This window comes from Echeneis naucrates, chromosome 17 (assembly GCF_900963305.1).
Source record: "Echeneis naucrates chromosome 17, fEcheNa1.1, whole genome shotgun sequence".
Taxonomy (NCBI): domain Eukaryota; kingdom Metazoa; phylum Chordata; class Actinopteri; order Carangiformes; family Echeneidae; genus Echeneis; species Echeneis naucrates.
The window spans coordinates 8601646-8626150 of NC_042527.1; the positions used below are offsets into that span (position 1 = coordinate 8601646).

The 24505-nt window shown below is 42.4% G+C and overlaps 3 protein-coding genes across 4 annotated transcripts; 1 reads left to right on the plus strand and 2 right to left on the minus strand.

The window, feature by feature from the left end:
- Positions 1 to 1132: 1132 nt before the first annotated feature.
- Positions 1133 to 7310, plus strand: angptl4 (angiopoietin-like 4). The gene is made up of 7 exons (XM_029524772.1): positions 1133 to 1648; positions 2209 to 2319; positions 2449 to 2524; positions 5156 to 5269; positions 5429 to 5524; positions 5759 to 6043; positions 6151 to 7310. Exons 1-7 carry the CDS (start codon positions 1133 to 1135, stop codon positions 6333 to 6335), a joined length of 1383 nt encoding a protein of 460 aa, XP_029380632.1. The 3' UTR covers positions 6336 to 7310.
- A 1658-nt stretch (positions 7311 to 8968) lies between these two features.
- Positions 8969 to 21369, minus strand: LOC115057415 (dipeptidyl peptidase 9-like). Of its 2 annotated transcripts, none has more exons than XM_029524521.1 (21): positions 21122 to 21369; positions 19741 to 19831; positions 19366 to 19604; positions 19013 to 19125; positions 18563 to 18736; positions 17510 to 17678; positions 17169 to 17279; positions 16906 to 17034; positions 16752 to 16813; positions 16574 to 16674; positions 16217 to 16394; positions 15959 to 16118; positions 15697 to 15776; positions 15211 to 15363; positions 14511 to 14646; positions 12260 to 12405; positions 12002 to 12148; positions 11725 to 11877; positions 11185 to 11327; positions 10685 to 10796; positions 8969 to 10075 (listed from the first exon to the last, which is right to left on the minus strand). In XM_029524521.1, exons 2-21 carry the CDS (start codon positions 19794 to 19796, stop codon positions 9983 to 9985), a joined length of 2655 nt encoding a protein of 884 aa, XP_029380381.1. In that variant the 5' UTR covers positions 19797 to 19831; positions 21122 to 21369; the 3' UTR covers positions 8969 to 9982. The 2 variants fall into 2 exon arrangements, with proteins under 2 accessions (XP_029380381.1, XP_029380380.1); XM_029524520.1 differs by having other exon boundaries at positions 17510 to 17681.
- Positions 21370 to 21774: 405 nt separating this feature from the next.
- On the minus strand, positions 21775 to 23862 carry rps15 (ribosomal protein S15). The gene is made up of 4 exons (XM_029525211.1): positions 23817 to 23862; positions 23339 to 23424; positions 22629 to 22863; positions 21775 to 21934 (listed from the first exon to the last, which is right to left on the minus strand). The coding sequence occupies exons 1-4, from the start codon at positions 23817 to 23819 to the stop codon at positions 21821 to 21823; spliced, it is 438 nt and encodes a 145-aa protein (XP_029381071.1). The 5' UTR covers positions 23820 to 23862; the 3' UTR covers positions 21775 to 21820.
- Between the last annotated feature and the right edge of the window lie 643 nt (positions 23863 to 24505).

Below are 24505 nucleotides of genomic sequence, written 5' to 3' on the forward strand. Positions count from 1 at the left end.
GGGTAATGGTCATACTAATCAAGTTTTTTTTTTTTTTTCTTAAAAAAAAATATAATAACAGGACGTCAGTGTCTGTTTTTAAGGTCATATAATTATGACTATCTGCTGTCCAAAAAAAGTAATCTCAAAGCTCCTTCATGTGCAGCTCAATTCGTGTTACCTTGATTTGTCTGAATTATTTATCAGTCTTGCAAGGAAACTATTAAAGATTTGATGCACGTCACACTTATCAAGAAAATACCAGACAGAATGTGACATGAAGTATGTACCGAGACACAAGATACAGTAAAAAATGAATAGACTGAAGGCAAAAGACAATCCTAATTTTGGACAACAGTGAGAAGAATTTATAAAAACAACACTAGTGGCACATAGAAGAGGCTTTAGTCTCCTCTCAGATGGGGATGAGTTCACTTTATGGAGTCTGGGCTTTGTCTTTTACCGGCATCACTGTGGGTGGTCTGCTCACAGCCCATAGTGGCAGTCACTTTCCAAACCCCCCCTCCAGCTCGGTTTACAGTGAGTGATGTTTCCTGATATTCTTCCAATGGACTCTTTGTAATTGATCTGCAGCTCTACAGTGACATGCTTTGAAATGATTACGAACATAGAATGAGCTATCCAGACAGGCACACTGTATTTTATGAGCACAGTCTGGGCTCTGATATGTTGCTCAACTGATATCAGGATGCCTGTGAATGGAGTATGGTGAAGGGATTACCTCACTTAGTCAGAAATACTACACCTGTTACGCTCAGTGTCTGCAACACTTTGGCACAAGGATGTTTCACTTCTGGGGACATTGATTGTTTAGTTTCCTGCAGGAGATAATGTAGTCCCCTGGCTCCCACAGTGCAGGGATGAGGGCCAATCTTTCTGATATAACACGTCCCTCCTCTGGCTCTGACAGGAATAGTAATCAGGGAGGTGGAGCGGGGACAGAAACCTGAGAGGAGCTCTTCCCCTCCCTCTGCTCGGCTGGCCAATGGCAGGCGGCTGACAGCTCGGAGTTGAGGGCTGAAACTATAAAACAGTGCTGCTGCAGTCCGCTCAGACAGGAGCCTGAGCTCTGTGACACAACCCCACAACGCCTTTGCCGCGAGAAAAGACACGCTTTGAAACATCAGCAGGCATGAAGACAACACTGGCCGCCCTGACGCTGAGCCTGGCGGCGCTCCTGGCCACAGCTTTCCCTCTGGACAGGAAGGCCGGCTCCGCAGCCGGCGCTGCAGCCAAGGAGAAACGCGTGCAGTACGCGGCGTGGGACGACGTGAACGTCATCGCCCACGGCCTGCTGCAGCTGGGGCAGGGCCTGAAGGAGCATGTGGACAAGACCAAAGTCCAGATGAGGGACATCTCCACCAAGATGAAGGTGTTCAACCGCACGGTGACCGAGCTGGGGAAGGAGAGCCAGAGGCTGCGTGAGGAGGGGGAGGCCCTGAAGGTCCGGGCCCGGGGGCTGGAGGACAGAGAGGGCCAGCTGCTGAACGTCACGGCCGAGCTGAAGGAGAAGGCGGAGGAGATGCAGCAGGAGAGGAGGACGATGGGCGAGAGGCTGAGCCGGCTGGAGAGGAAGGTGGACAGCATGCTGCAGGGAGAGTCCGGACCGGCCGACCCCAGGAACAAGAGCGAGGTCCGCACGATCCAGGTGAGAGAGCAAACACCTGTGTGGTAAATGCAACAATGAGGGCTGTCACTGCACAGCCCCCCTCTGCAGAGGTGGTGGGGCTGCTTCTCTCAGTTATAGGGCAGAAATGCATGCAGGGCAGGCGGGGGGGGGGGGGGTTTAACAAGCACACAGTGCGTGCAGTACGTGCAGGGAAACACTCTCCGTCAGACAAAGAGATCTGCACATCAGCCACAGGAATGTGTGAATCATTTTCCACAGCTGTCACTTTTACACCCCGGACACATTCAGGCATTTGTCACTCTGCTGAAGGGGTTTAGGAGAGCGGCACTTCCTCGGCAGTTCTGCCTTTTACAAAGAGTCCGAGGAGCTGAGGGTTACATAACCACACCACAGAGGCTTGGAAAGAACAAATGCTCACCATTGTACCATGAAAATGTACAGCGCTCCAGCTTTGAATGGCGGCCTGCAAGCGGCCCTGTGTGTTAGGGAAATGTTTGTGCTTCACTCAGAATGTGCTATGTGCAGACAGTGTAGAAAAAAGTTAAGCAATGCTCAAAAACCGTGTTGTTTTCTGTCAGCTGATGCTGGAAACTCAGAACAGACGCATTGACGATCTGATCGAGCGGATCAGACTCCAGCAAGAGAAGCTTGACAAGCAGAATGTGCGGATCAGGACCCTGCAAAGTCAGGTGAGCAGCCAGACTTCAAATCCAGCAGTCCCACATCTCTGCATCCCCATCGTAGCACTCATTGGGACATATCTCATTTTACCGCAGTTATTGAAATTGAATGACTGACTGACTGGTTTGCTTTTCCAGATCCAGCAGTCACGACTGAGACCCTCCCCACTGGCCAGTGACCCCAACGGCCAAGAGCAAGGAGACTCGCCAGCTGGTAAGTAAAACATCCTCCTGACACCGTCTTAAGTCGACCGCACGAAACCTGACGCCAAATGTGGCAAGCCATCTGTTTAGTCAAACCACAAAGAAGCTTAAATCATTGGCAATTAAAATCAAGGAATGGAATCAATTTGGGGCACGCTTCTCTGCTCAGCTTGACGTCTCTGGTGGACTCTGCGCCGTTTAGTCTTTAAATCCTAATGACATTGTTCAATTAAGACAGCAAAACATTAACACGGCAATAGGAATGAAGTTGCTGACAACAAGTTGCTTAAGGCTTATTCACTTGGGCCAAGAAAACCAAAATGTTTATAATGTTTTTGTTCAGAGCTTTATTTTTACTACTCCGGGGAAAAGACTTGATGAATAGGAGTGGAAAAAAATGGGAGAGACAGTCTTTTATCGGTGCCCTTCATACTGTTATGTGCAGTCATTGTCACAGGCAGTTAATGATGTCCTCGGCGTGCAGCATCGCCAAGCAGCTGCTGCTCCCAGCTGAGTTTAACTGTGACTGGGCTGGTCATAATGATGGCTTTCATCCACACTGGACTCAGGCCAACTGAGGGAGAGCTCAGACACCCAGCTTCTTCGCTCGCCACAGTTTAGTCACACGCACTTATTTACTTAACATTTTTATTCCTAAATGCAGGAAAATATAAAAGAAATCCAAAGATAGTGATTAAGGAGATTATGAGACTAGATATTGAAGTGAATTTTAACTAGTCTGTGATTTTCATTTTTTTTTTTTTAAGACCAGAGATGAGAACTGGGGGAAAGGTGAACGTGGCTGAGGTAACAGTTGAGTTCAGCCAGCCAGAATAAATTACAATAACACCTCTGAGCTCTGACATCAGCAGGATTTGAGGAATGAGGAAAAAACAGCTGGTTTCTCTGGCAAGGTTTCAACTGGGGGAAAGGTTGCTGGTCTTTGAGAGCCCACATTCAGGGTCACACAGCTCCCTGCGATTTCTCACAGTGGTCGTTTCTGTGATGTCAAGCAGGGAAACAGGGAGGGAAGCCTTTGAGGCTTTGGATAAATCTATCACAGTGTTCCTCAGATTACCGTCCTTGTGTCTGAGCGCAGGAAAAAAAAGAAAACAAGGGTGAAAATGGGTGAAGGCAGTCTAAATTTATCTGTGAACTTTGTACAGATATCTCCCTCTGATTTGAAGACCCCACCCCCCCGCCCAAACACATTCACACACACACACACACACACACTTTTTTCCAAATGATCCAGACTCAGTGTGTAAAACAAACATGTGTACATCACTTGAGAATGAGCAACCTTTCCCCTAGATCTGTCAGGTTGCCAGACCCCCCCCCCCCCCACCGCCTCTCCTCCCCCATTCTTACACACAAACACACCGTCCCCACCTCTGCCTCCATCTTTCCCATTGTAATGAATAAGAAGTGTGCCAAAGTTCAGGACAACCCCTGACCTTAAGGCGGACCACAGCCACAACTGGCCAGAGAGAGTTCATCCCTCTAGAGGAAGGGTCACTATGAAAATGAAGTTGTGGGTCTCTGAGATCAACAGACATGTCTACACTGAAATAATAACCAGGCAAATAATCAACCAAATAATTAAATCAAAATGCAAAATTAGATTTTACTGTAGTTTTAATCTTATTTTATTTATTCTTCGCTTCTTTTTGTGTTAATGTATTAAGCAGCATCATGACATTATGTCATCAACATCAAAAAAGGGATTACTAAGGGGTTACTATTAGTCTCGTGCCTCATTGGCCACACGACTGATCGTTCCAAACAAATGGCTCTGGAGTCTCCTGCTTTGTGGTTCCCTACCATCTCAGATATCCCCCTACAGCAACAGCACCCCCCTCCCCTCACCACCCCTTGATCACTCCCCTTGCATGCGCTAACCATGCACCAGCCATGCACTCCTACATCATAGAGAGGCTGCTGTGCACGTGAGCGACGTGTGACAAGCCAAGGAGGCGAGGGGGCACTGAGGAATGTTCAGGCTTGTAGTGTGTAACTCAATAGACTGGAGGGCCAAAGCAGCCATAAAGGGGGGAGGTGGGGGGAGGGAGGAGTGTGCTTGGGAACCGGGAGAAAGGTCATGTTTGTAACAGAGAAAGGAGTTTTTACTTGCTCTCTCCTCTGACACGGCGAGGTCAAAGGCTCTATCGGGTATAAGTTCATATCTCCAGACTTACTGATAAGCTCACTTGGAGTGATAGTCTTATTTGCAAACAGTCCGTTCTAGCCGTGCAGAGAAATGTGCCACTGAGAGGTTCTTACACTGTGAATGACCTACTTATGAAATCTGGGCAGAGTAAATAAGCACCGGTTTCCAAATAGCCCTTTACTGTAAAACACATGACAGAATAAAACCTAAAATGATGGCAAATGTACAAGGAAAAACAGTACTGGGCAAAAATATTTCTCCTCAGTTTCATAAACATGTTTTTACTCTCTCACAGCAACAGTGCAAAGTTCAGGGCTGCACAGCTGAAGAAAAACACGTCTGTTAAATGTCTCATAAGAGGCATTGGTGGAAGTGCAGGGTTGTAAACATTGTGGGCTCTTGCAGTGTCTTGCAGACCTGTTTGTCCTTGTAATTAGTTTTGTTTTTTTTTTCTCTTTGTTCCCATTGTAGAGATGGCATCAGACTGTCATGAGCTTTTCCTGAGAGGAGAGACTACGACTGGGATCTACACCATCCAGCCAATAAACGCAGAGCCCTTTAAAGTCTTCTGTGAGATGACAGCTGGTGAGCTGAGTTAAACATTTTCTTCTTTCTTCTTTTAACTTCAGTGGAGCTTGGCCGACAGTTTCCAAAGAATAGTCACAAATTTCAAAGAAGCAGCAAGTCTATACAACAATAAGTAGCTTTTACCTCACAAAACACTTCCTCTTTCTTTCTTTTCAGATGGTGGTTGGACAGTGGTCCAGAGGCGCCAAGATGGCTCAGTGAACTTTGACCAGCTATGGCAGGCCTATGAGAAAGGCTTTGGCAGCCTGAATGGTAAATTCCTGCTTGGATTTGATCTCATCTCACTAACTCCAGCTGTTAACTGGCCTGGTCAGGACCAGATCAGTTCACACAGCATCGCAGTATTTACAGCCACCGCATTAGAATACAGGAGGTTGTGTCCAAAAGCATCTCATGACACGAAAGCTTAAACAGTGGCAGAGCACAGTTTTTCTGCAGCTGGTAGTTTTCTCACCTTTTCTTTCTTCTATTCATCTTCCTCTCCAGGAGAGTTCTGGTTGGGTCTTCAAAAAATCCACTCCATCGCTGGAGCTGGTGGCTACATCCTCAACATCAAGCTCTCTGACTGGGGGAATGACTTGGCATCCATTCGCTTACCATTCCAACTGGGCGGAGAGGAAACCAAGTACTCGCTCCGCATTCAGGAGACTGGCACCTTCAGCATCTTAGAGAGTTCCCTGGGGACCGACGCCACCTCTGGTCTGCCTTTCTCCACCCAGGACCAAGACAACGACCAGAAAAATGACACCAACTGCGCCAAGCATCTTTCTGGTGAGTTGCACATGACGCTCACTATGGCCAGTGATTCCCATTTCAGGTCTTAACTTGAGCCGAAACAGAATGTCTTACCTGATGATAATATTCTTTGTCTTTTACAGGTGGTTGGTGGTTTAGTAACTGCGGTCGCTCCAACCTAAATGGCAGATACTTCCAGAGCCCTCCTCCAAAGCAGCGACACCAGAGGAAGCAAGGCATCTTCTGGAAGACCTGGAGAGGCCGCTATTACCCGCTGAAGTCCAGCGTGATGATGATCGCCCCTGCTGCAATCGAGAACAAGTCCTAAAGCAAGGAAAAGGCCTAAAGAAAGACAAGGAGAGCTTGGACTGTTCTTTCTTTTCCTGGTGCTTGGTTGAAAGGGTAGTAGAGATTTTCATTTTCCTGGTTGTCTTCTTGAGGAAGATTTTGTACCAGAACAAAAGAACTCCCACTCAATGAGTTCAGTGTTTCCACTGACAAGCAGAGTCCTTTCTTGTGCCTCAAGCTACATATGGAAAGAGGAAAAAATGTGTGGGGGAGCATGTTCTTTCTATCTCTCTCTCTTTTTTTTTTTTTTCTTTTTTTTTAAAGTTTGTTTCACAATCGCAGTTGATTCCTTTTGAGGGCTTTAGGCAGGAGCTCCTATAGAGCAAGTCTAGTCCTGTCCACTGCGGTGTTGGCCACAAAACGCTTCAAACAAGTCAAGACTCCTCAGCAGACGTCTGGTGTTAACAGTGAATGCTGGCTGTGCGTTCATGGCAGGTAAACAGCACTGCCAGCTGCTCTCATTTTGTAGGGGTGAAACACAAACTGATTGAACAATCCATTGGTGCAGATCAAACGGTGACTTTAATCTTCTACAATAACCTGAGAGCCGTGCTCAGAAGCATTATGTAAAGTTGCAAATCACTGTAAACTAGGATTAGAATGCAGAAACTGTATTAAGAGCGATGTTGGAGAGCGTTTTGAGGTACTGAAGATCATTCCAGCCTTTTGTACAATATAGAGCATATTCTGAATGAAATTAGTTTTGAATCAAACTCAGCATATACTTCACTGACCAACATTTCTCTGTGGAGATTTTGATGATGCTTAGTCATATTGACTAGTTTTAAGATGACACAATTTTGTGCATAGTGTATGAAGGAATGTGAGCTGTCTTTTACTGATTTGTCGATTTCGTTGTGACTTGAGTTTGTTATTGTAGATGTCCTCTTTTCTTATTTAAAGGATGTAAAGAATCAATATATATATTTCTGGTGCTGCCTGTTTGTAATTTATACTGTCTTTTTTTTTTTTTTTTTTTTTTGTAGATGTAAAACTATTTTGTTTTTTTGTTTGTTTTTTTTTTTTATAGAAGAAATATCAATCTTTTTTTGGCCAAAAATGAGCCAATAAAATTGATTTAAACTAATAATACTTTTTGTCTGTGTGTTATATGACACCTTCAATGTACCTTTTTGATAATATAATAAAAAGGCGATCACAGATACTATATTAGGTAATCTAAAAATGTGACAGAAACATCAAATTAAAATAACTAGCCCAAAATGTCAAACTTGTTGCTATTTCTGGTGGATATTACAACCATTTGTTTCTCTATGAGGAAATTTCAGCTAACTTGTTGAGTAACAGATGATTTTTCCCAAATTTAAAAACAATCAAGGTTTTGCTTTGTTTTTTTTTTAGGGATTTGAAACTGAAAGCAGAACTGTTACTTTGGCTTTTCTATTCATGAAATTCCTTTAATTTAAACGGACACGCTAATTTTACCCAAATGGTCCACAGGCAGATGTGTTCTTGATTTTCTTGGACTACAGGTTCAAACTAAAAGTACGCTGAGACCATTCCTTTGAACCACACGTGGCAGATCACTGCTATCTTAAAGACTTTACCAGCTTAGTCATACCACTTGGAAGCATACTTCAGTAGCTTCAAGATGTCAGTTTGAATTTTCATTGCACCACTTTCTACCTCCTTGCTCGGCTTACTGTTAATGTGCTTCATCCACAGTGATCCTCCGAACATTCACAACTGGTTAAGGATCAACCTCCGTAACAGGTGATCTAATGGAGTAGTTCCTCTGCTGACCTTCAGGGAGTTTAAAGGTGAGTGGAAGTAAATGGCCAAATACAAGGGAACTTCTTAAATGCAGCAAACAATGAATTGAATTGTGATCATTACCAGTTCTTCAATTTAAGAATGCAAGTTAACAAACACTTAAGGAAGAAATGCGTCTCTTCCTTTCTGAAGAAAAAGCACTAATGTGACAATATAAGCAGTCCACAAGAAGTGGTACCTAAGAAGAGTCAGTAAAATGTATAAAGTACTTCACTTAAATCACTATTTGCACCTACTGATATACATTAGGCTGAAAGTATGATTATTTTCTTAATTAAGGTATTGAATGTGTAATGTGTAGGAAATCAACTAATTGTTTTAGCTCAATTATAAATGCTGTTTCATTTCATTTCAACTTCAATAAATGAAGGAAACAAAGAGGTGAATAATCCCTCTCTGCAATGTCAACAGAGGTGTTAATTGGATGACTGCTTGTGTAATAGAAATATTCATTATATATAACCATTGCCATCTTGTGGTTGTAATCAGCAGTTGGGACTCACCTCTCAAGTGGACTCCATTATGAGTGGGTTACCATGGAAACAGTGATGTCCACAAAAGGAGGCGCCGCAGGGACCATCGGGTTTCTGCTGCTTCACTTGTGAAAGAGTGTGGCTGCATGAGAGGCTGAAGGTTTGGTCAGGTGCAGCTCAGAGCAGACGGACATGAGGTGGATACAACTGAAGCTTTGAGTGGAATATTAATAGAGAGAGAGTTGAGTACCTTCCAGTTAGGAAACATGAAGAGAAAGACGTGCTGTAGCTAACATACATGACCTGTAACACGGTGTATACAAAGACAGCGGGAAAAGAGAGCCTGTGATGTGATTCATACATTTATTTATTGTCATGTACAAATTGTATTCTGGTGGTACAAAGCTGTTGTAAGACTCCAGTGCTCACCCTCCTGTTGTCTTTATTGCAGTAAAAAAAGGAAATACCAGCATGATCAAGAGTCAAGAGGTACTTTGGCAAATATAAATTATGTGTTAAGAAGGCAAGCAGACACTTCGAGCAATGAAATGTAAGGAGAGAAAACAGCACAAAAAAAATTCAATGAGTGCTGCTGTCAGCACTCAGAAAAAGGAATAAAAATCCATAAAAATATTTTATTTTCAACAACACCATTAAAACATGTGAACAGAGGAAGTGACTTGGTTTTCCTCCTTTTTTCAATATAACACAAACTGCCAGGTACAAACTCACAGTATATATGGATATTGCAAGTCTGTGTGAGTGCACTTGCGAGTGCTTATTTGTATGTGTATTTTGCACATAATGTGTGTGCTAAGGTCTGCAAATATGTTTATAGATTCCATTTTATATCTGTGAACTGTAACCTGTGTCTACAACTGACTCAAGTGAATAAAACAGGTGGGGCGAGGGGAAACAACACAACAACATTTGGTAAAAATCATAGTTGCAGATGAGGACGTGGCTGAGCAATGAGTCAATGTGACACAGCCTTCAAATATTTCTCCATATGTCCTTGTCTTTGTTCATCTTACAGGGTGAGACACCAAATCTCTGTGCTCGTAAACCATACCCCAGATTCTACACAGGAGGGAGGGCATGGAGGAGACAGGGCGAGCAAGTGAGTAACAGAAGAAGAGAGAGAGCATGAAGAAGGGAAGCATGGTGGAAAAGTGAGAGGACTAAATAACAGGAGAGAGGGGGCTTATGGCTGCAGAGTGTCTGACCGCCTCTCCGCTACAGGGTGAATAGTTGGAGACAGGGTTGGGATCAGGAGGTAAGGGTGAGTGAAGATGGGCGGTGATCAGGAGGGAGCAAAGGAGGACAGAGAGGAAAGTAGACTTCTTTCCATTGTCTCATTTTAGAGGTATTGTTGTAAAAAATGCAGCAGCATTATCTCGTAGTGCTCTCCAGACTCAGGGCAGCGAATACTGTGCCGTTCGTTGGGGTAGACCTGGATGATTGAAACAGAGCCACAGATGTCACACATAATCAACCTGTGTGTGTGTGTGTGTGTGTGAATGTGTATAGAGAGAGAGAGAAAGTTTGGACACACTTTCCTATTCATTTGAATGAGAAAGTGTGTCCAAACTTTTGACTGGTAGTGTATATATGTATAAATATCTTCACAGAATCATGAAAACAGCACTGAATTCGAAGTAAACACAAGAATCTTGTGCTACAAAATAAATGGACCAGGCTCAGTGACTAAATCCCTAAACTTAACAACCTTGCGACCTACCCTACATGCCCTAAAGATAACTATATCTAACTAGCTCAGTGAGCAGTGATAACCAACATGTCTTTGGGGTCACCAGTGTTTCGTCTAGTTGGTCCCACGACAACGTTACTCAGAATGCATAACATTGGATCTGTTATTGTACTGTATTGCGTTGATCTAAGAAAATGCACTAAACTCACTTATTGTTTCATTTTTCATGTACTTCAGTCATCTGTAGACATTCACTAAGATCTGTAAAGTGCATCATCTATGAGGGAGTGATTTCATACAGCAGCATCAGACAGAAGTATAGGGAAGTAGAATGAAGTTGTTGGTGCTAACCTGAAGCTGGTAGGGCTTCCCAGCACGGATTATCTGTGACACGAGGAAATTGGTGTGGAAAAAGTGCACGTTCTCATCTAGAAAACCGTGAAGAATCAGCAAACGATTGGGCCTGGAATGACAAGCATTAAGTTTGCACATGACAAGACATACAGAGCAATTCCTGATTTTATACATTGCACAGTTTTAAATAATAGAACGCTCCGACCTTTTTGACTACCATCATTATTAAAAAGAATGGAAAGATAGAAAATTTATAGGAAGCTGAAACGCTGCAGCTGCAGGGCTTCGGCATCACTCCAATATAAATTCGGTGTCCTAGAGCAGTGCCCCAACATGCTGTCTGTCAGGCCCTCTCTGGGTGTTTGAAACACTGGCCTGATGTAGCCTGTCATCTCAAACACGAATGATTTGACACTTATACATTTCACAAATGCTAGAAGAAATCTAGGCATGTTTTTCATGTCTTGCCAACTTATTAAATGGGTGTGTGTACTGACTCGCTTGGCAGCTTCTCCACATGCAAAGCCACAGATCCTTCTTCGTAGCCCTGCTGGTTGTTCTCAGGAACATCCATGTAACGCTCTGTGTAGCCAGTGTCGTAGGCCATCCACACAGTCACTGGGGCGCCCGCAATGGCCAGCTGGCAGGGACACACAATCCAGAATGAAGGCAATTATTGAGAGTTGCTGGAAAATGTTCAATTACCGTAAGCTCTGATGCTGATATTATGGCCTAGCTGGATAAATACTTTGGCAAAAACTACTTTGGGACACAAATGAAACTTTCAATCACTCTTCCATAGGGCTGCATCCTCAGACATGAAGGTTATAAGTAACACACTGTAACACTGTCCAACACAGACACCATGTGGATATAAGTGGTAACTGCACCTACACTTTAAATATGAAATATCAGAACTCAGAAACCAATAAAAACTTTTTTGTTTAAATAATACCGTGGAGATTTTTCACAGATATTGGGTTGGTTAGTGGTTTAAAGATAAAAAGGATGGCTGAAGGGTAAAAAGGCCTTCTAACCTTGAAGACATTGGGCCGCTGGATGAGGCCCATGAGGGAGAGGAACCCGCCATAGGACCAGCCGTGGATAGCGACACGGCTCAGGTCCACAAAGTTAAACTTCTCTGCCACATACTGCAGCCCCTCCACCTGGTCCTCAATCTCCACCTGCCCCTGTCCAGACAAATGTGAAATGATTCTCTTTAACCTGGCAGGTGTGCATCTTTGCAAGACATTCAGTCCCCTTTCTACTTTCATGCAAATCTGCATTTATTTAAATATCCGACTCTGAATTTACCATTTTGTTTTTTAGTGCTCCTTCAAATTCAAGGCCCCTCTGACAGGAACCCCTGCCATCAATAACAACCACAGCATAGCCCAGAGAGGCCAGCGTGTTCAGACGGAGGTACTTCATCCCCTTAAAGGAGTTGTTCACCAGCTGCACCTGAAAACATATGAACCACAAAATATGGTGCTACCTGTTATCTGGGATTCAAAGTACTTTTTCAGGTAGCAAGAGGTCTAAAATGACACACAATGAATAACAGCCACAAACCTGTGGGCCTCCATACACAAAGAGAACAGTTGGATGTTTCCTGCCGGGCTGAAGGTTGTGAGGTTTGTATACCATTCCATACAGCTGGAAGCCAGACTTCCCTGGAAAGTCAAAAATCTCAGGTGGATTGTAATCTCCTGGGCAACCTGGGAAAATTTGACACATGAATATTAAAATACCTTTTGTTGTAGTTCAGCCAAAATGTGTTTTGATGTATTAGTATTTGTTCTACACAGAAATAACTATTATTTTATCTTTTGTATTGCTAATTTTTTGGGGGGGGTTTCTCTGCCTTTCTGACAAATAGTCAGTGGCAGAGTATCCTATAGGACACAGAGGGAGGGGAGTGACCTGGAATGGAACCCAGGAAAGTGTGATAACATGGCATGCATGCCAGCATGGGTTAGGGGTTAACCCTAACCCTAACCAACGCTCCATAATATCAACTTGGATACTGGAGCACAATTTTTTTTCTTACTATTCTTAGTATTTTAATCAAGCTTTGACAAAAAGAGTCCATGATGACATACGTGTTTGAGCATCACATCATCAGATTGCTGTCAGGATTGTCTGGAGGACGGCATTCTACCTCACACTCCCTGTCCTTGATCTAATCAAAGTCAGACATTGCTTTATTGATTGTTCCTAAAATAAAACCACAGATAAGTGGCCAACCCTCACATTTGGTCAGAGTGTTGTCTATGACTAACTAATATCATCTCTGCACAGTGAATCAGAGTCAAATCTGTGTGCTAATTGATGGCTTCCTTTTTTAAATTAGGTTTGTAATTTACCATGATCAGCAAAAGAACAACTTCAACATTTTACAGGCAGCAATTGTTATTAAGTTTGAAAAAGACATCACATGAGAAATTTTGGATCAAGATCTGGTATTTGAGGGGCTCTTGCCTGATTCATCTTGTGTCCCAGTTTGATGTTGAAACAAGCCACCTGTGCTACACAGAGGTCTGGAAACATTAAGGGATCACTGCAAAATTATCTCTTTCTCTGATTTTGCTATTTATAGGTATACGTTCGATTAAAATGAATGTTTTTGTTTTATTCTATAAACTACCAACATTAGTCCCAAATTCCAAATATAAATGTTTTCATTTAAAGCATTTATTTGCAGAAAATTAAAAATGGTCAAAATACCAAAAAAAGGTGGAATTTCAGACCTCACAAAATGCAAAAAACACATTACTATTATTTTAACTTGGGAAGTGTTCCGAAATCAATATTTGGTGGAATAACCCTGATTTGTAATCACAGCTTTCATGCATCTTGGCATGCTCTCCACCAGTCTTTCACATTGCTGTTGGGTGACTTTATGGCATTCCTGGTGCAAGAATTCAAGCAGCTCAGCTTTTGTTTGATGGCTTGTCCAACCATTAGAGGACCAGGTGTTGGACAAAGCTGGAAATTAGACTCATTCGAGAAGATGACTTTACTCCAGTCCTCTATCTTTTGAAAACTTCAGCCTGGCTCCTCTTTGTTTCTCATTGATGAAGGGCTTTTTTCTAGCTGCACACGACTTGAGCCCTGCCTCTAAGAGTCTGTTTCCAACCATTCTCGTCGTGCACTTCACCCCTGCCATTTACCATTCATTTTGTAGGTCACTTGATGTCATCCTACAGTTCCTGAGTGGCAATCGAATGAGGAGGCAGTCATCCTGGTCAGTGGAGAGTCGTTGGTGGCCTCTGCCAGACTGTCACTGTTTTATTCCCAATGTCTGCTCCTTGACCCTGTTCTTACGAACTGCCATATTAGAAATGTTAAGGATGGAAGCAACCCAATGCTCACTGTGTCCCTTTGCCAATATAGCCAGAATTGAACCCTTCTTTTACTCACACAAAACTTTTCTTTTAGCATGGCCAAGAGTTATTTTTTATCTTCCAATTACTTCTGATGTACTACTCGCGCTGTTTTTGCCATCAAGTCGGTCCTATTGCAAGAGGATAGCGATGACCACGGCAATGTTTTTATACATTTTCTCGTTAAATAAGATTTAGTTCAGGTTATCACCTCATCAGTACCTTATTAGGTAGAAACAGGTGTGCTATTGTTAGAATTCAACAGACAGTGGAATGGAATGACTGTCATGTATGCTGAGATGCTGATTTCTGAAAAATTTGCAGTGGTCTCTAAATTTTTTTTCGAGGGTTGTATTTCAGTATTTTAGTAATTTTTGATACTTTAGTTTGGTAAGAAATCTAAAGTATGGTGATGGTTTACACCAAGTTCTGTTTACCTGGTGATTCCATCATGCTGGCCCAGAACTCAGGTACAATGTGCAGGGGGTCACCTTCTGACCTGGTCAGTCTGTAGACGTGAACACATGGAGGCGTACTCACGTTACTGTAGTGGCTGACAAAAAAGTCAAAGTTCTGCAGAGAGAGGAGGGGAGAGAGTTGCAAAAAAACCCAAAAAACAAACAAACAAAAAAAAAACACTTCAGAATAATCAAATTGGGACCAAATAGATTTACTATTTACAAGGACAATGAAGGAAATGAAATGCTGTGAGAAGATCAACGAGAGGGCCCTGTACTCGTACTAAAAGGCCGACGCAACTGTCATTCCTGACTGCTGCAGAAGACCCCGTATACTGCAAACTATCAGACTAATTCTCAGCTGTGCAAACTTTGCTCACATTTTTAAAGGTTCTTTAACTTCTATTCTTATGAAGAAATACAAGTGGTTTCTGACCTGGTTCAATTTATTCCAAATATTCTATTTCCCCAAATCTCTAATGTTGGTGTAACCCCAGTAACCTGTCACACTGTAAGGCAGTGCTATTTTAGGTCATAACATGAAACTGAATTTAAACAATTTCAAAAACATATCCACTTTATTTTATTTTTTTACCCACAAGCAGCAAAAGGCACTGTTCAGCAGAGGATGACCTGTTAAGCAGTTGGGAATACTGGCTGAGGTGATGAGTGATTTTACCTGGCTAACAGAACAGCTATGAGAGAAGCCAGGTTTGGTTAGCCTAACCACATCTCCCGGTGAGGCATAGCTGACCACGTAAAGGTGGTGCTCCAGAGGAGTATCCTTGGTGCCCTGGAAGTACACTAACTTTGTTGCCTCATTCACCCAGATCTGAGAAGAAAGAAAAATGTAATTAAATGGAAAGGAGAATCGTTACATCAACTGACTTTGTATTCAATTTTTAATAGCAGAAGTAAGAAGTAAAAGTGACAGAGCATCGTCAGTAGATGGAAAACATCAGTTGTAGACTTTTAGACTTTGAAGCTAATGGAAACACCCTCATATGTAAGCTGGGGGTCAGCATTTTAACCTCATAAGAACTTTTGCACAATGCACAATTGAAAACCCCCCAAAAATATTTGGAACTTTACAAATCCTTTGTGAGTCCATACACCTTCATTAAGTATGGATTTTATATAGCCTTCACTGTGGGACTTGTCTAACCTTGGAGCCATGTCTCGCTAGCACTTCCCATTCTCCACTGGTCAATGTAATCTCCTCCTTGATTGCACATTTGAAGTCTCCTAGAGTAGAGAAGAGATAAGAGAGTCAGCATGCTCTGTGACAAACAGAAAACTCTGACGTTAACCATGGTGGCAGAGTTGAGAGGTGATAAAAGTGTTCTTGTTTTAGCAACATTCAGCTATGTGATTATTTGCCAGATATAACTTTGAATAAAATGCAGGGACATCCACTTGTCCCTCACCCTCTATGTGTTGGTAGTCCTCCGTCCAATGGTAACAGCCTGGTTGTAATAGGGATGTGATTTTATACAGGTGGCTGAAACCGGTTTTAGACTCATTTATCCAAATGAAAGTAAACTCATCTTCTGTTGTTTGAACAAAGGGATAGAATATATCATGAACCTGCAGGGAAAGAAAAACAGTTTGTCAGCTACTTAACATCTACAGAAGAAAAACCTTGTAACAGTCACATATATAGAGTGGCATGGGAAAATTCCTACATTAATCCAGACATCAGTGGTCTCTTCGTAGATTATGTATGGCTGTGTGTTACTGGGCATGGCCTCCAGGCTCTCCTGCCTCTGAGCTGGATCATCTGTAACAAGAATGAAGAGTTCTGGGGGCAGCAGGACCAGCTGTAATTTCCTTTGGCTGCGGTCCAGAAGCACTGCCCAGCCACTAGGGGATCACAAAACAAACCAAACTCAAAAGACTGACAAATTTGTCATGGAAACAACTGATCCAACCAATCCCTATGAACTGGACATTTAAGAGCGGTTCCTTCATATGCCACTATTCATAGCCAAATATTAGGCTTCATTTTGAGAATCAATATAAGTTGTCACTGTGGTACTCACTATTTGCCATCACTTGTCCATCCCACTCTGGCAATGTATTCTGTCCCAGGAAACAAGGAGGTAAAGGGGACGACCAATTCTTTATCTTGCGTACTCACAATCTGTAAGTACAACATATGCACATTAGGAATATCTAATGGTTATGTTCCAAAAGAAAGAAAGATAAAGAAAAACTTACTCTTCCTTGAGGGTCTGTCTTTATTTCTGCCAGTTTAAGGGTAGACTGGGGATTTTTACTACCTGTAAATAAAAACATTAGGAATATATGAATGATAGAAAATGTTAATAGAATTAATTTGGCCATCTATGACAGTGTGCATGGTTACACTTACCTGTACGAGGATATCTGTATGCGTCTGCTTTCCGCTCCTCCAGTGCTGGAGATGGAACATGAATAATCTCTACCTCTGTCTCATCTACCTCTTCATACAGGAGGTACACTGTTTTACCTCCATCTGGGTCTAATGGGAAGAAAAATCTGTCATTAATTTGAGGACACTGTAAACAAACAGAACTACAAACACCCAGCAGCAGCTCTCAGTCATATATCTTTACTCCATGATAATTTGGGTATCGCAGCATTATAATTCCTGACCTTCCACGGCTGAGGGACTCCACCAGTAGCCCGTGAAACGGTCAAACTCTTCCTGGATGACAAATGTTGCTACACCTGCAGACTTGGGATCTTCCTTAACATTATCCACCCCTGAAAGGTATTCAGTAAATCAGGACAAACATATATGTATGTAATGTTACAATACACCTGGAACTTGATGTAAAAAAACAAACATGCATGTAATTTGAAATGAGTTGGAACATTATAGACTAAATCAAGTTGAAGATGATACAAAATATATATATAAAAATATAAATATAAATAACAAGCAAAGGTCTTGAACATCAAATAAGTTCAAATGAAGACCAGAGGCTTCTGACCTTTGTGGCAGTATGTGAGCCTCCTTTCTTCACCCGTTTTAATGCTAGCTATCCACAGGTCATTATTATTGATGAAGGCTATGAAGTCAGGGTGCCCAGGGCAGACCTTGGGGTCCATACGGGTCCCTGAGCACTGGGTCTTGATCTCCACAGGCTTTACAGGAGCAGACTGCTAAAACCAAAAGACACAATCTTTGTCATGGAGAAACAGAAGAGCAGCACTGCATGTAAACATATATATTTTTTTTTAAATACAGAAACTGACAGGAGGCAGCATGGCGGCATAGTGGTAAGTGCTGTTGTCCCACAATAAGAAGGTGTCAGGTTTGGTTCCCGGGACTTCATATGCAGAGTTTGCATGTGCGTGGGTCTGAATGACTGATAATGATATATAGTCCCATGATCATCTTCCCTACAATAATGGAGGAAAGAGAGGATCAACTGGCCCTGTCCTTGTTGAAAGCAAAGATTTGGACTCATTTTGGTTTTTACCTAGAGCCCTATAAAGTCTTTTATTTTTTTTCCCAAATTCCGTTTACATTTTTCCCAGTTTTTCTATGGAGGGATCTGGTTTTTGGTCTGGTCTAGTCTCTAGTGTCTGGAGAGGTCTCGTCTCTGGTCTAGTCTCTACTCTCTGCAACACTTTTATTTTTGCAACTAAAGCAAAATGTGATATTGCTTTTATGCAACAATTCCATCTCAGCATGGATACATGTTTAAAACTTAATAAATGTCAAAAAGAAACTTTAATGTCTCCATTTGTCATTCTGGAGAAGATCACGAGGATCCTTTGCACACCTATAGATTGAAGGAGAAATCATTATGAAGCAAATCGTTTTGAATTGAAAATCAATTTTAATCGTGAAATGGTAAAAGATTCCCACCCCTATTAACTAGCTTTGTAAATTGCTGTAATTACATTTTAGTTAAGTCACAAACAGGTGTATTCAGTGTACCAGTGACAGATACATCATGAACAGAGCCCTGGATTTAATCTGGCCTTTATCCAGGGACTCTAAATCAATAGGGGAAAATAGTCATTAGTGTACTCACGATGAAGCCATTGTTGCCACCATCCTGACAGTAGAAGAGGCTATTGCTGGCCTGGAAGAGGAACAGGCCAGTCTGAGCATGGTAATCATAGGAGGTGATACCAAATGCTCCCAAACGTTTACGCTCTCTCAGCAACTCCTCCTCTCGAGAATAAGCCCCCTGGTGCGGTGTAGCCTTAGAGAACAGACAGGAAACAGAAAATTATTCCACTAGATCAACATTTTTCTGTCCAAATTGTTGGCAAGTTCCAGTGTGATGGTCATGATGGTTACATGCCAAATGCATTGCTCTCAGTGTCAAACCATGACTGATTAAATCCTTAATTTTTTTAAACATATTTTTGATGCTTTAAAACCAAAGCCCCACTCCTTGCTTAACTCACCCATCTGTGAGATATATGTACTTGTGCTGCTTGGTACTGGTCCGAACTAAGAGAGAGGAGGAATTTACCTGGAAATGATCCAGCATCTGTTTCCATGACAACACTAGGAGGGCCTCTTTACGGATCTTCTTAGGAATTTCTGAGTAGAGTAATGAGTTCTCTCGGCTCCCATAAGGCATTCCTTGTAAGCATTTGAAAAAGAGTCAAACATAACAGCGGCATCTACAAAGGCCTATGTTAACTGGAAGAATGTGAATTCCGCAAAGTCATTAATTTGACATCATCAATCATAATCTGCTGCCTAAGGTAGGAAAACATGGCCAATGTAAAGTGAAAGAAGTGCAAAGACACTGCAGTACAATTAAAATCTTAACAGTAAGCTGACACACGACATTGTTTGTAGCACAATCGATCATCTTACCAAGGTAATACAACCGGTGGGAATGGGGTCCATTTTCATCCTTTTTCTGCACAAACTGGAAATCATGGGGGGCCTTGTTAGCAATCATGCCTGAGTATTTCCTGCTACAGTGGATAATGTCACGAAGGCCCTCCCAAGAGTGTTTCTCCACAAAGTACTGAGATGGGACATCCTCCATCTCCACCACCTCTGTACTGTGCGAAAGGCCGTCCACAGCCGTCATGCTCACTGTCACACAGCTGGATATTGACATAAGAAAAAAAACTTAGTGCTTGCACCCAGTCACACCTGCACTTTTGCATTCCTTCTACAGAACTGGCTAAACCATTCAATTATTGACCATCCTAAACAAAGCATGATTCCAAAATGTCATACCTTTTCCAGATACCCTCTTTATTGTCACAAAGTCTGACCCTCTTGACTCTATGCATTCACTGGTCAGCACACCTCACTCCAACTGTGTTACCTATGAAGACAATGCATGCCTTATATCAGCATTACATCCTAGAGAGTGAAAATAACAAATACAGTTTGCAATATTGACACTAACAAGACATACATTCTTCATTACCATAGCTCCTTAGGAACATGTTCTAATGATTGGGGGAGATTTTTACATTTTCACTTTAACAACAGTCATCAGACTGACAAAATTTACCCAGTGCAGAAGTGGAAAAACATAAAGCAGTCAAACATCAGCTGTAGAGAAGCTTTACAGAAACGTGGGATAATATATATTTAAAACTTCAGACTAGAGGGTCAACTCAGGTAAATCTTCCATGTAAAACTACTGACATATGTCCAGCTTTAATGCAGGTGAAGTCAGGGCTTAGGGAATACCACTACATTTCTGTCTTTATAATCTGCACTGGGCGGGGAACCGGTGTGATGCTAACAGCAGTGAGAAAGATCATATTCTGTGCCTTTGTTGTGTTGGGTTGTGTTGTGTTGTGTTGGCGACACTGTGGTAAATGACGTTTAATCCATGCAGGAGAAACTCTAAACTCAACAAATACACAGAGAGCTGTCCAAAGCTTGCACTGACTGAAATGTTAAGAGTGGAGCTCAGTCAAATATGAATTAGATTTTTATCTGCCTGTAGAAGAGGAAGTTAATTTTTACCACTGACTGTCTTCTCCTAAAATCCATGTCTCATGGTCATTCAACTTCAACTTCTTCTGGACAGGATATCTGTTATTGTGTAAAATGTGTTAAAATGGAAAGAATTACTCTCCAACTCAGAGTTAGACCAGGAAAGGCCCTGTTTGAGCCAGCTGGTTAGTTGGGAGATTCTCGCAGGGAAATATGAAGGGTGGGGAAGAAGTCAGCTGAAATATAACATACCGGTACCCTTAATGTTAACAGCCAGCTAGCCCACAATAGATCTTTGTTCTCAGATTTCAACTCCTCAGTCACACTGAGGAAAAACACCGGCAAATACACTCCAGTTAACACTTACAGCAACATTATCGTTACATTTGGTATTTAATGACAAAACCCCACCTCGCTAGAAAATGTCAGGTACGAGGCAGTGTCTGTTTTAACAAATCTTCCTTGAGTACATTTTGACATGACAGCTCTCCTCTGTCATTTTCGCTTTGAGGCTAACCAGCTACCTACTGCTAACCTAGCTAAAAACCAGCTAGTCGCTAGCTAGCGATTTCTGCTTTTCTGTGGGAGAAATGAATAATAAAAATCACCGAAGCTCCGGCGACCGTTTCAGTGAAACAAATGAAAAATTAAGGAAAATACTTACCAATCTGGTCACCGTTTCTTTGACCAAGTTGTTGAATGAATTAGCTAGGTGTCAATAAACAGATTTTGTAACTGCTAAAGGTTGTATCCATGGCCCAAAGTGGCCACACACAAAAAAATGTAGCTGGCTTTCGGATCGGAAAGAGGAGGAACCTTGAGTCTGGTGGGAGAACAGACCGGAGCACTTTCAGGGCCGCACCGCCGAGCTGAGGTGTCGGCGACGGTCAGAGCAGCGGACTGAGGGATGATTCAAGAACCGACCGACTCCTGTTTATAAAACGGTTGTTTTATTGCAACACTAAGACATGCTATAGTTTCGATTTCAGACAGACTGGTACCGCCTTCAGGCAAGTTTCACCCAAAAACAACTCCAGCCAACTCCACCTTTCCGCTAAAAGAAGCTTCTATTGTCCATGTGAATGCCTTACAGAAGCCACACAGTGGATCTGGTCTTTCAGACTAAACACCTTTACTGTGGTTTTCCAATGGTCACAATCATACTGTGTCATCCAAAGTTGTTTGGAAGGACCCCAGGCCTCTTATTGAGAGACGTCAAAAAATGAAAGTGTTTAACATAAAGATAAGATAACTTCCTGTAGACAAGAAATTCATCTTCATTTGGATATAATATTCAAAAGCAAGACAGCAGACAAGTTGTGGAGCACCCTTTTTTATTATTTATACAAAGAATACAGCCATTCTACTTCAGTGGGATGAAACGAGAAGAGTGTGTGGCTCCAATACCGGGGCGACCGTGCTTGACGGGTTTGTAGGTGATGGAGAACTCGCCCAAGTAGTGACCGCACATCTCGGGCTGTTGAGAGGAAAAACAGCAATTTATTAGTAACGAGAAAGGCTATAATCCGTAACAGAACAGTCAAATGGAAGATGTATGGGTGAAGAATTTTATTTATGCCCTAAAATGACATTCAACCTGACACGCACACAAAAAGACCTGTGGTGTTGGAGGTAATTTAAACAACATCTACTTGGAACTTGGAAATGATCTGGCTTATTCAGAAATATTTATAATGTAACTGAAAACATCTGCAGCTCCAGAAAGCTGCATCATAGCAGTATGTTGATCATTTATGTGGAAACATCTAATCAGCATTCACTCAGTCATCTCCACAATACCATTGTAAGTATGACTAAACATTCACAATGCTTTTTCACATCCAAATTTACACCAAATGATTTTGCATTAGCGTTAGACCAAATCAAGGACTGAACAGGAATTGCAAGTTAACTTACAAAAAAGGTATTGTAACCTAAACGTATGGTTGTGCTGTTGGTAAAATGAGAAGCTACATTATCTTAACTGATATAAACCTGTTTTAAACTTGTAAAAAACATATCAAACCTGACCTCTCTTCTCAGAACAGACAATGTCCACAATGTTTTAACTAAGGTCATTTTGTATGCCAACTTCAAAATACACTAGCAGTGGGTGTAGCAGACGGTGAAACCTTTCAAAAAACCAAAATGCTCAACTAAACGCTCCTCACCTTGATTTCAACCTGGTTGAATGTTTTGCCGTTGTACACGCCAACCATGGACCCAACCATCTCAGGCAGGATGACCATGTCCCTCAGATGGGTCTTCACCACCTCTGGTTTCTCCATGGGGGGAGCCTCCTTCTTTGCCTTTCGCAGGCGCTTCAGAAGGGACTGCTGCTTACGACGCAGGCCGCGGTTCAGCCTCCTCCTCTGGCGGGCACAGTACAGCTGCATCAGCTGCTCACTGTAGTGGGAAAATGGACGGAGATGCCACTTACACTTCTGACCATCATAGAACTCGAAGCCAAATAAGTTAAATGTAGGGCCCTACAAACTTCGAGGAAGATAGTTAAGAAATACTATGTCAGTAAAGAGTCTTTCCTCTTTGTGCTACACAGGAATGGAAAAGAATACGGAAACAAAATAATGATGGACACATCTTACAGACTAGTAACCAAGAGTTTCTATGACTGATATACAGTGGAAAGAGTCAAGTTAATATTTTGGTGTAGTGTTGACATTGTCACCTGCTAACCACAGAATAGACGTTAACATGCATTTGGATTTAGGTTTGTTTTGTTTTTTGAACAAGAAAATGCAAGAACTGAGTTCATGCAGGTTGTGAGAGGAAAGATCTTCAGTGTGAATCGTCATGAAGCAAATTCTTTATTTTCAAATAAGTTGGACTGACACTGGAGCCCAAGCCTAACATCACTTACTAGGACATGTCCAGGAGCTGGTCCAGGTCCACGCCTCTGTAGGTGAACTTCCTGAAGGTACGCTTCTTCTTGATCTCGGTATCGGCCTGGAAGAGAGACGTGGGTCCCGGTTAGTCTGTTGCTACACAGTTAGCATTTACAACTGTGGTGCAAGCGTCTAAGTTACGACAGTTTTCCCCCTCACCGATATATCTCTAGAAGGCATGTTTAACTCCTACATGAGTAACACTGGACCATTACACTGCTGGGCCGTGTTTAAGCAGCTCAGCCTGTGTAGAACCACCGAGTTAGCTTAGCCACAGATGGGCTTCCCATTAAAATAGATTTATCTGACATTTTGGGAAGCAATTCTCTGCTTCGTGGCCAGCGAAGGTTCGAAACTGACAGACGACACACTCAGACACCCTAATAGCTCCTTTCAGAGCTCTGATGTGTTTGGATTACGTCTAAACTAGCCTTCAGTCGGCGGCGTACCTACCATCTTGCCTGATGTTCCGGTGGGGAAAGAACGGCCAGAAGTCTCGTTAGGCCAGATATCGCGCGACTTGGAGCAAACATCCGGCGGTGTCTTCCGGTGTCAGTGACGTCAGGCGAACGGCAGGTGGTGCGGTTGTTCCGTTGTGACCGTCCAGTGTGGAACAACGTGTCAGGTTTTCACTGCCGTGGCTGCTGATCAGAGATCAGCCCATGTCTGATGACAGTTTCATTCACTGAGAAAACTGGAGAAAAAAATAACTCAGCGTCAGATTCTTTTGTGGTTGAAACTATCAAACTTTACTTAAGGAGGCTAACATCTCTTTTTCATTTCATGCGATCTTATTCCCACAATCCAATGCATTTTGTAGTTTTAATACCTTGGTTGTAAATCCTTCAGCTTTTTCCAGCCGAAGACATTTCCAATGTAAAGACAGTGTTTAAGATGAACATAGTTGGGTCTGCTGCCGTCCACTAAAAGCAGTGAAGGCCAGCATTAATATATGTCTGTGAGTTGTTACCAGCTCCACCACAACCACATTCCCCTCTAAACTTCTCACATGGTTTCATTTAAAGAGGTAAAATTCTTTTCATATACAACTTTCTTCTACTTTTTGACCACATCTCTAAACTTCCTTACTCCATATAAACTATCTTCACCTTGGCCAACTACAGAAAAATGCAGTTTGGGCC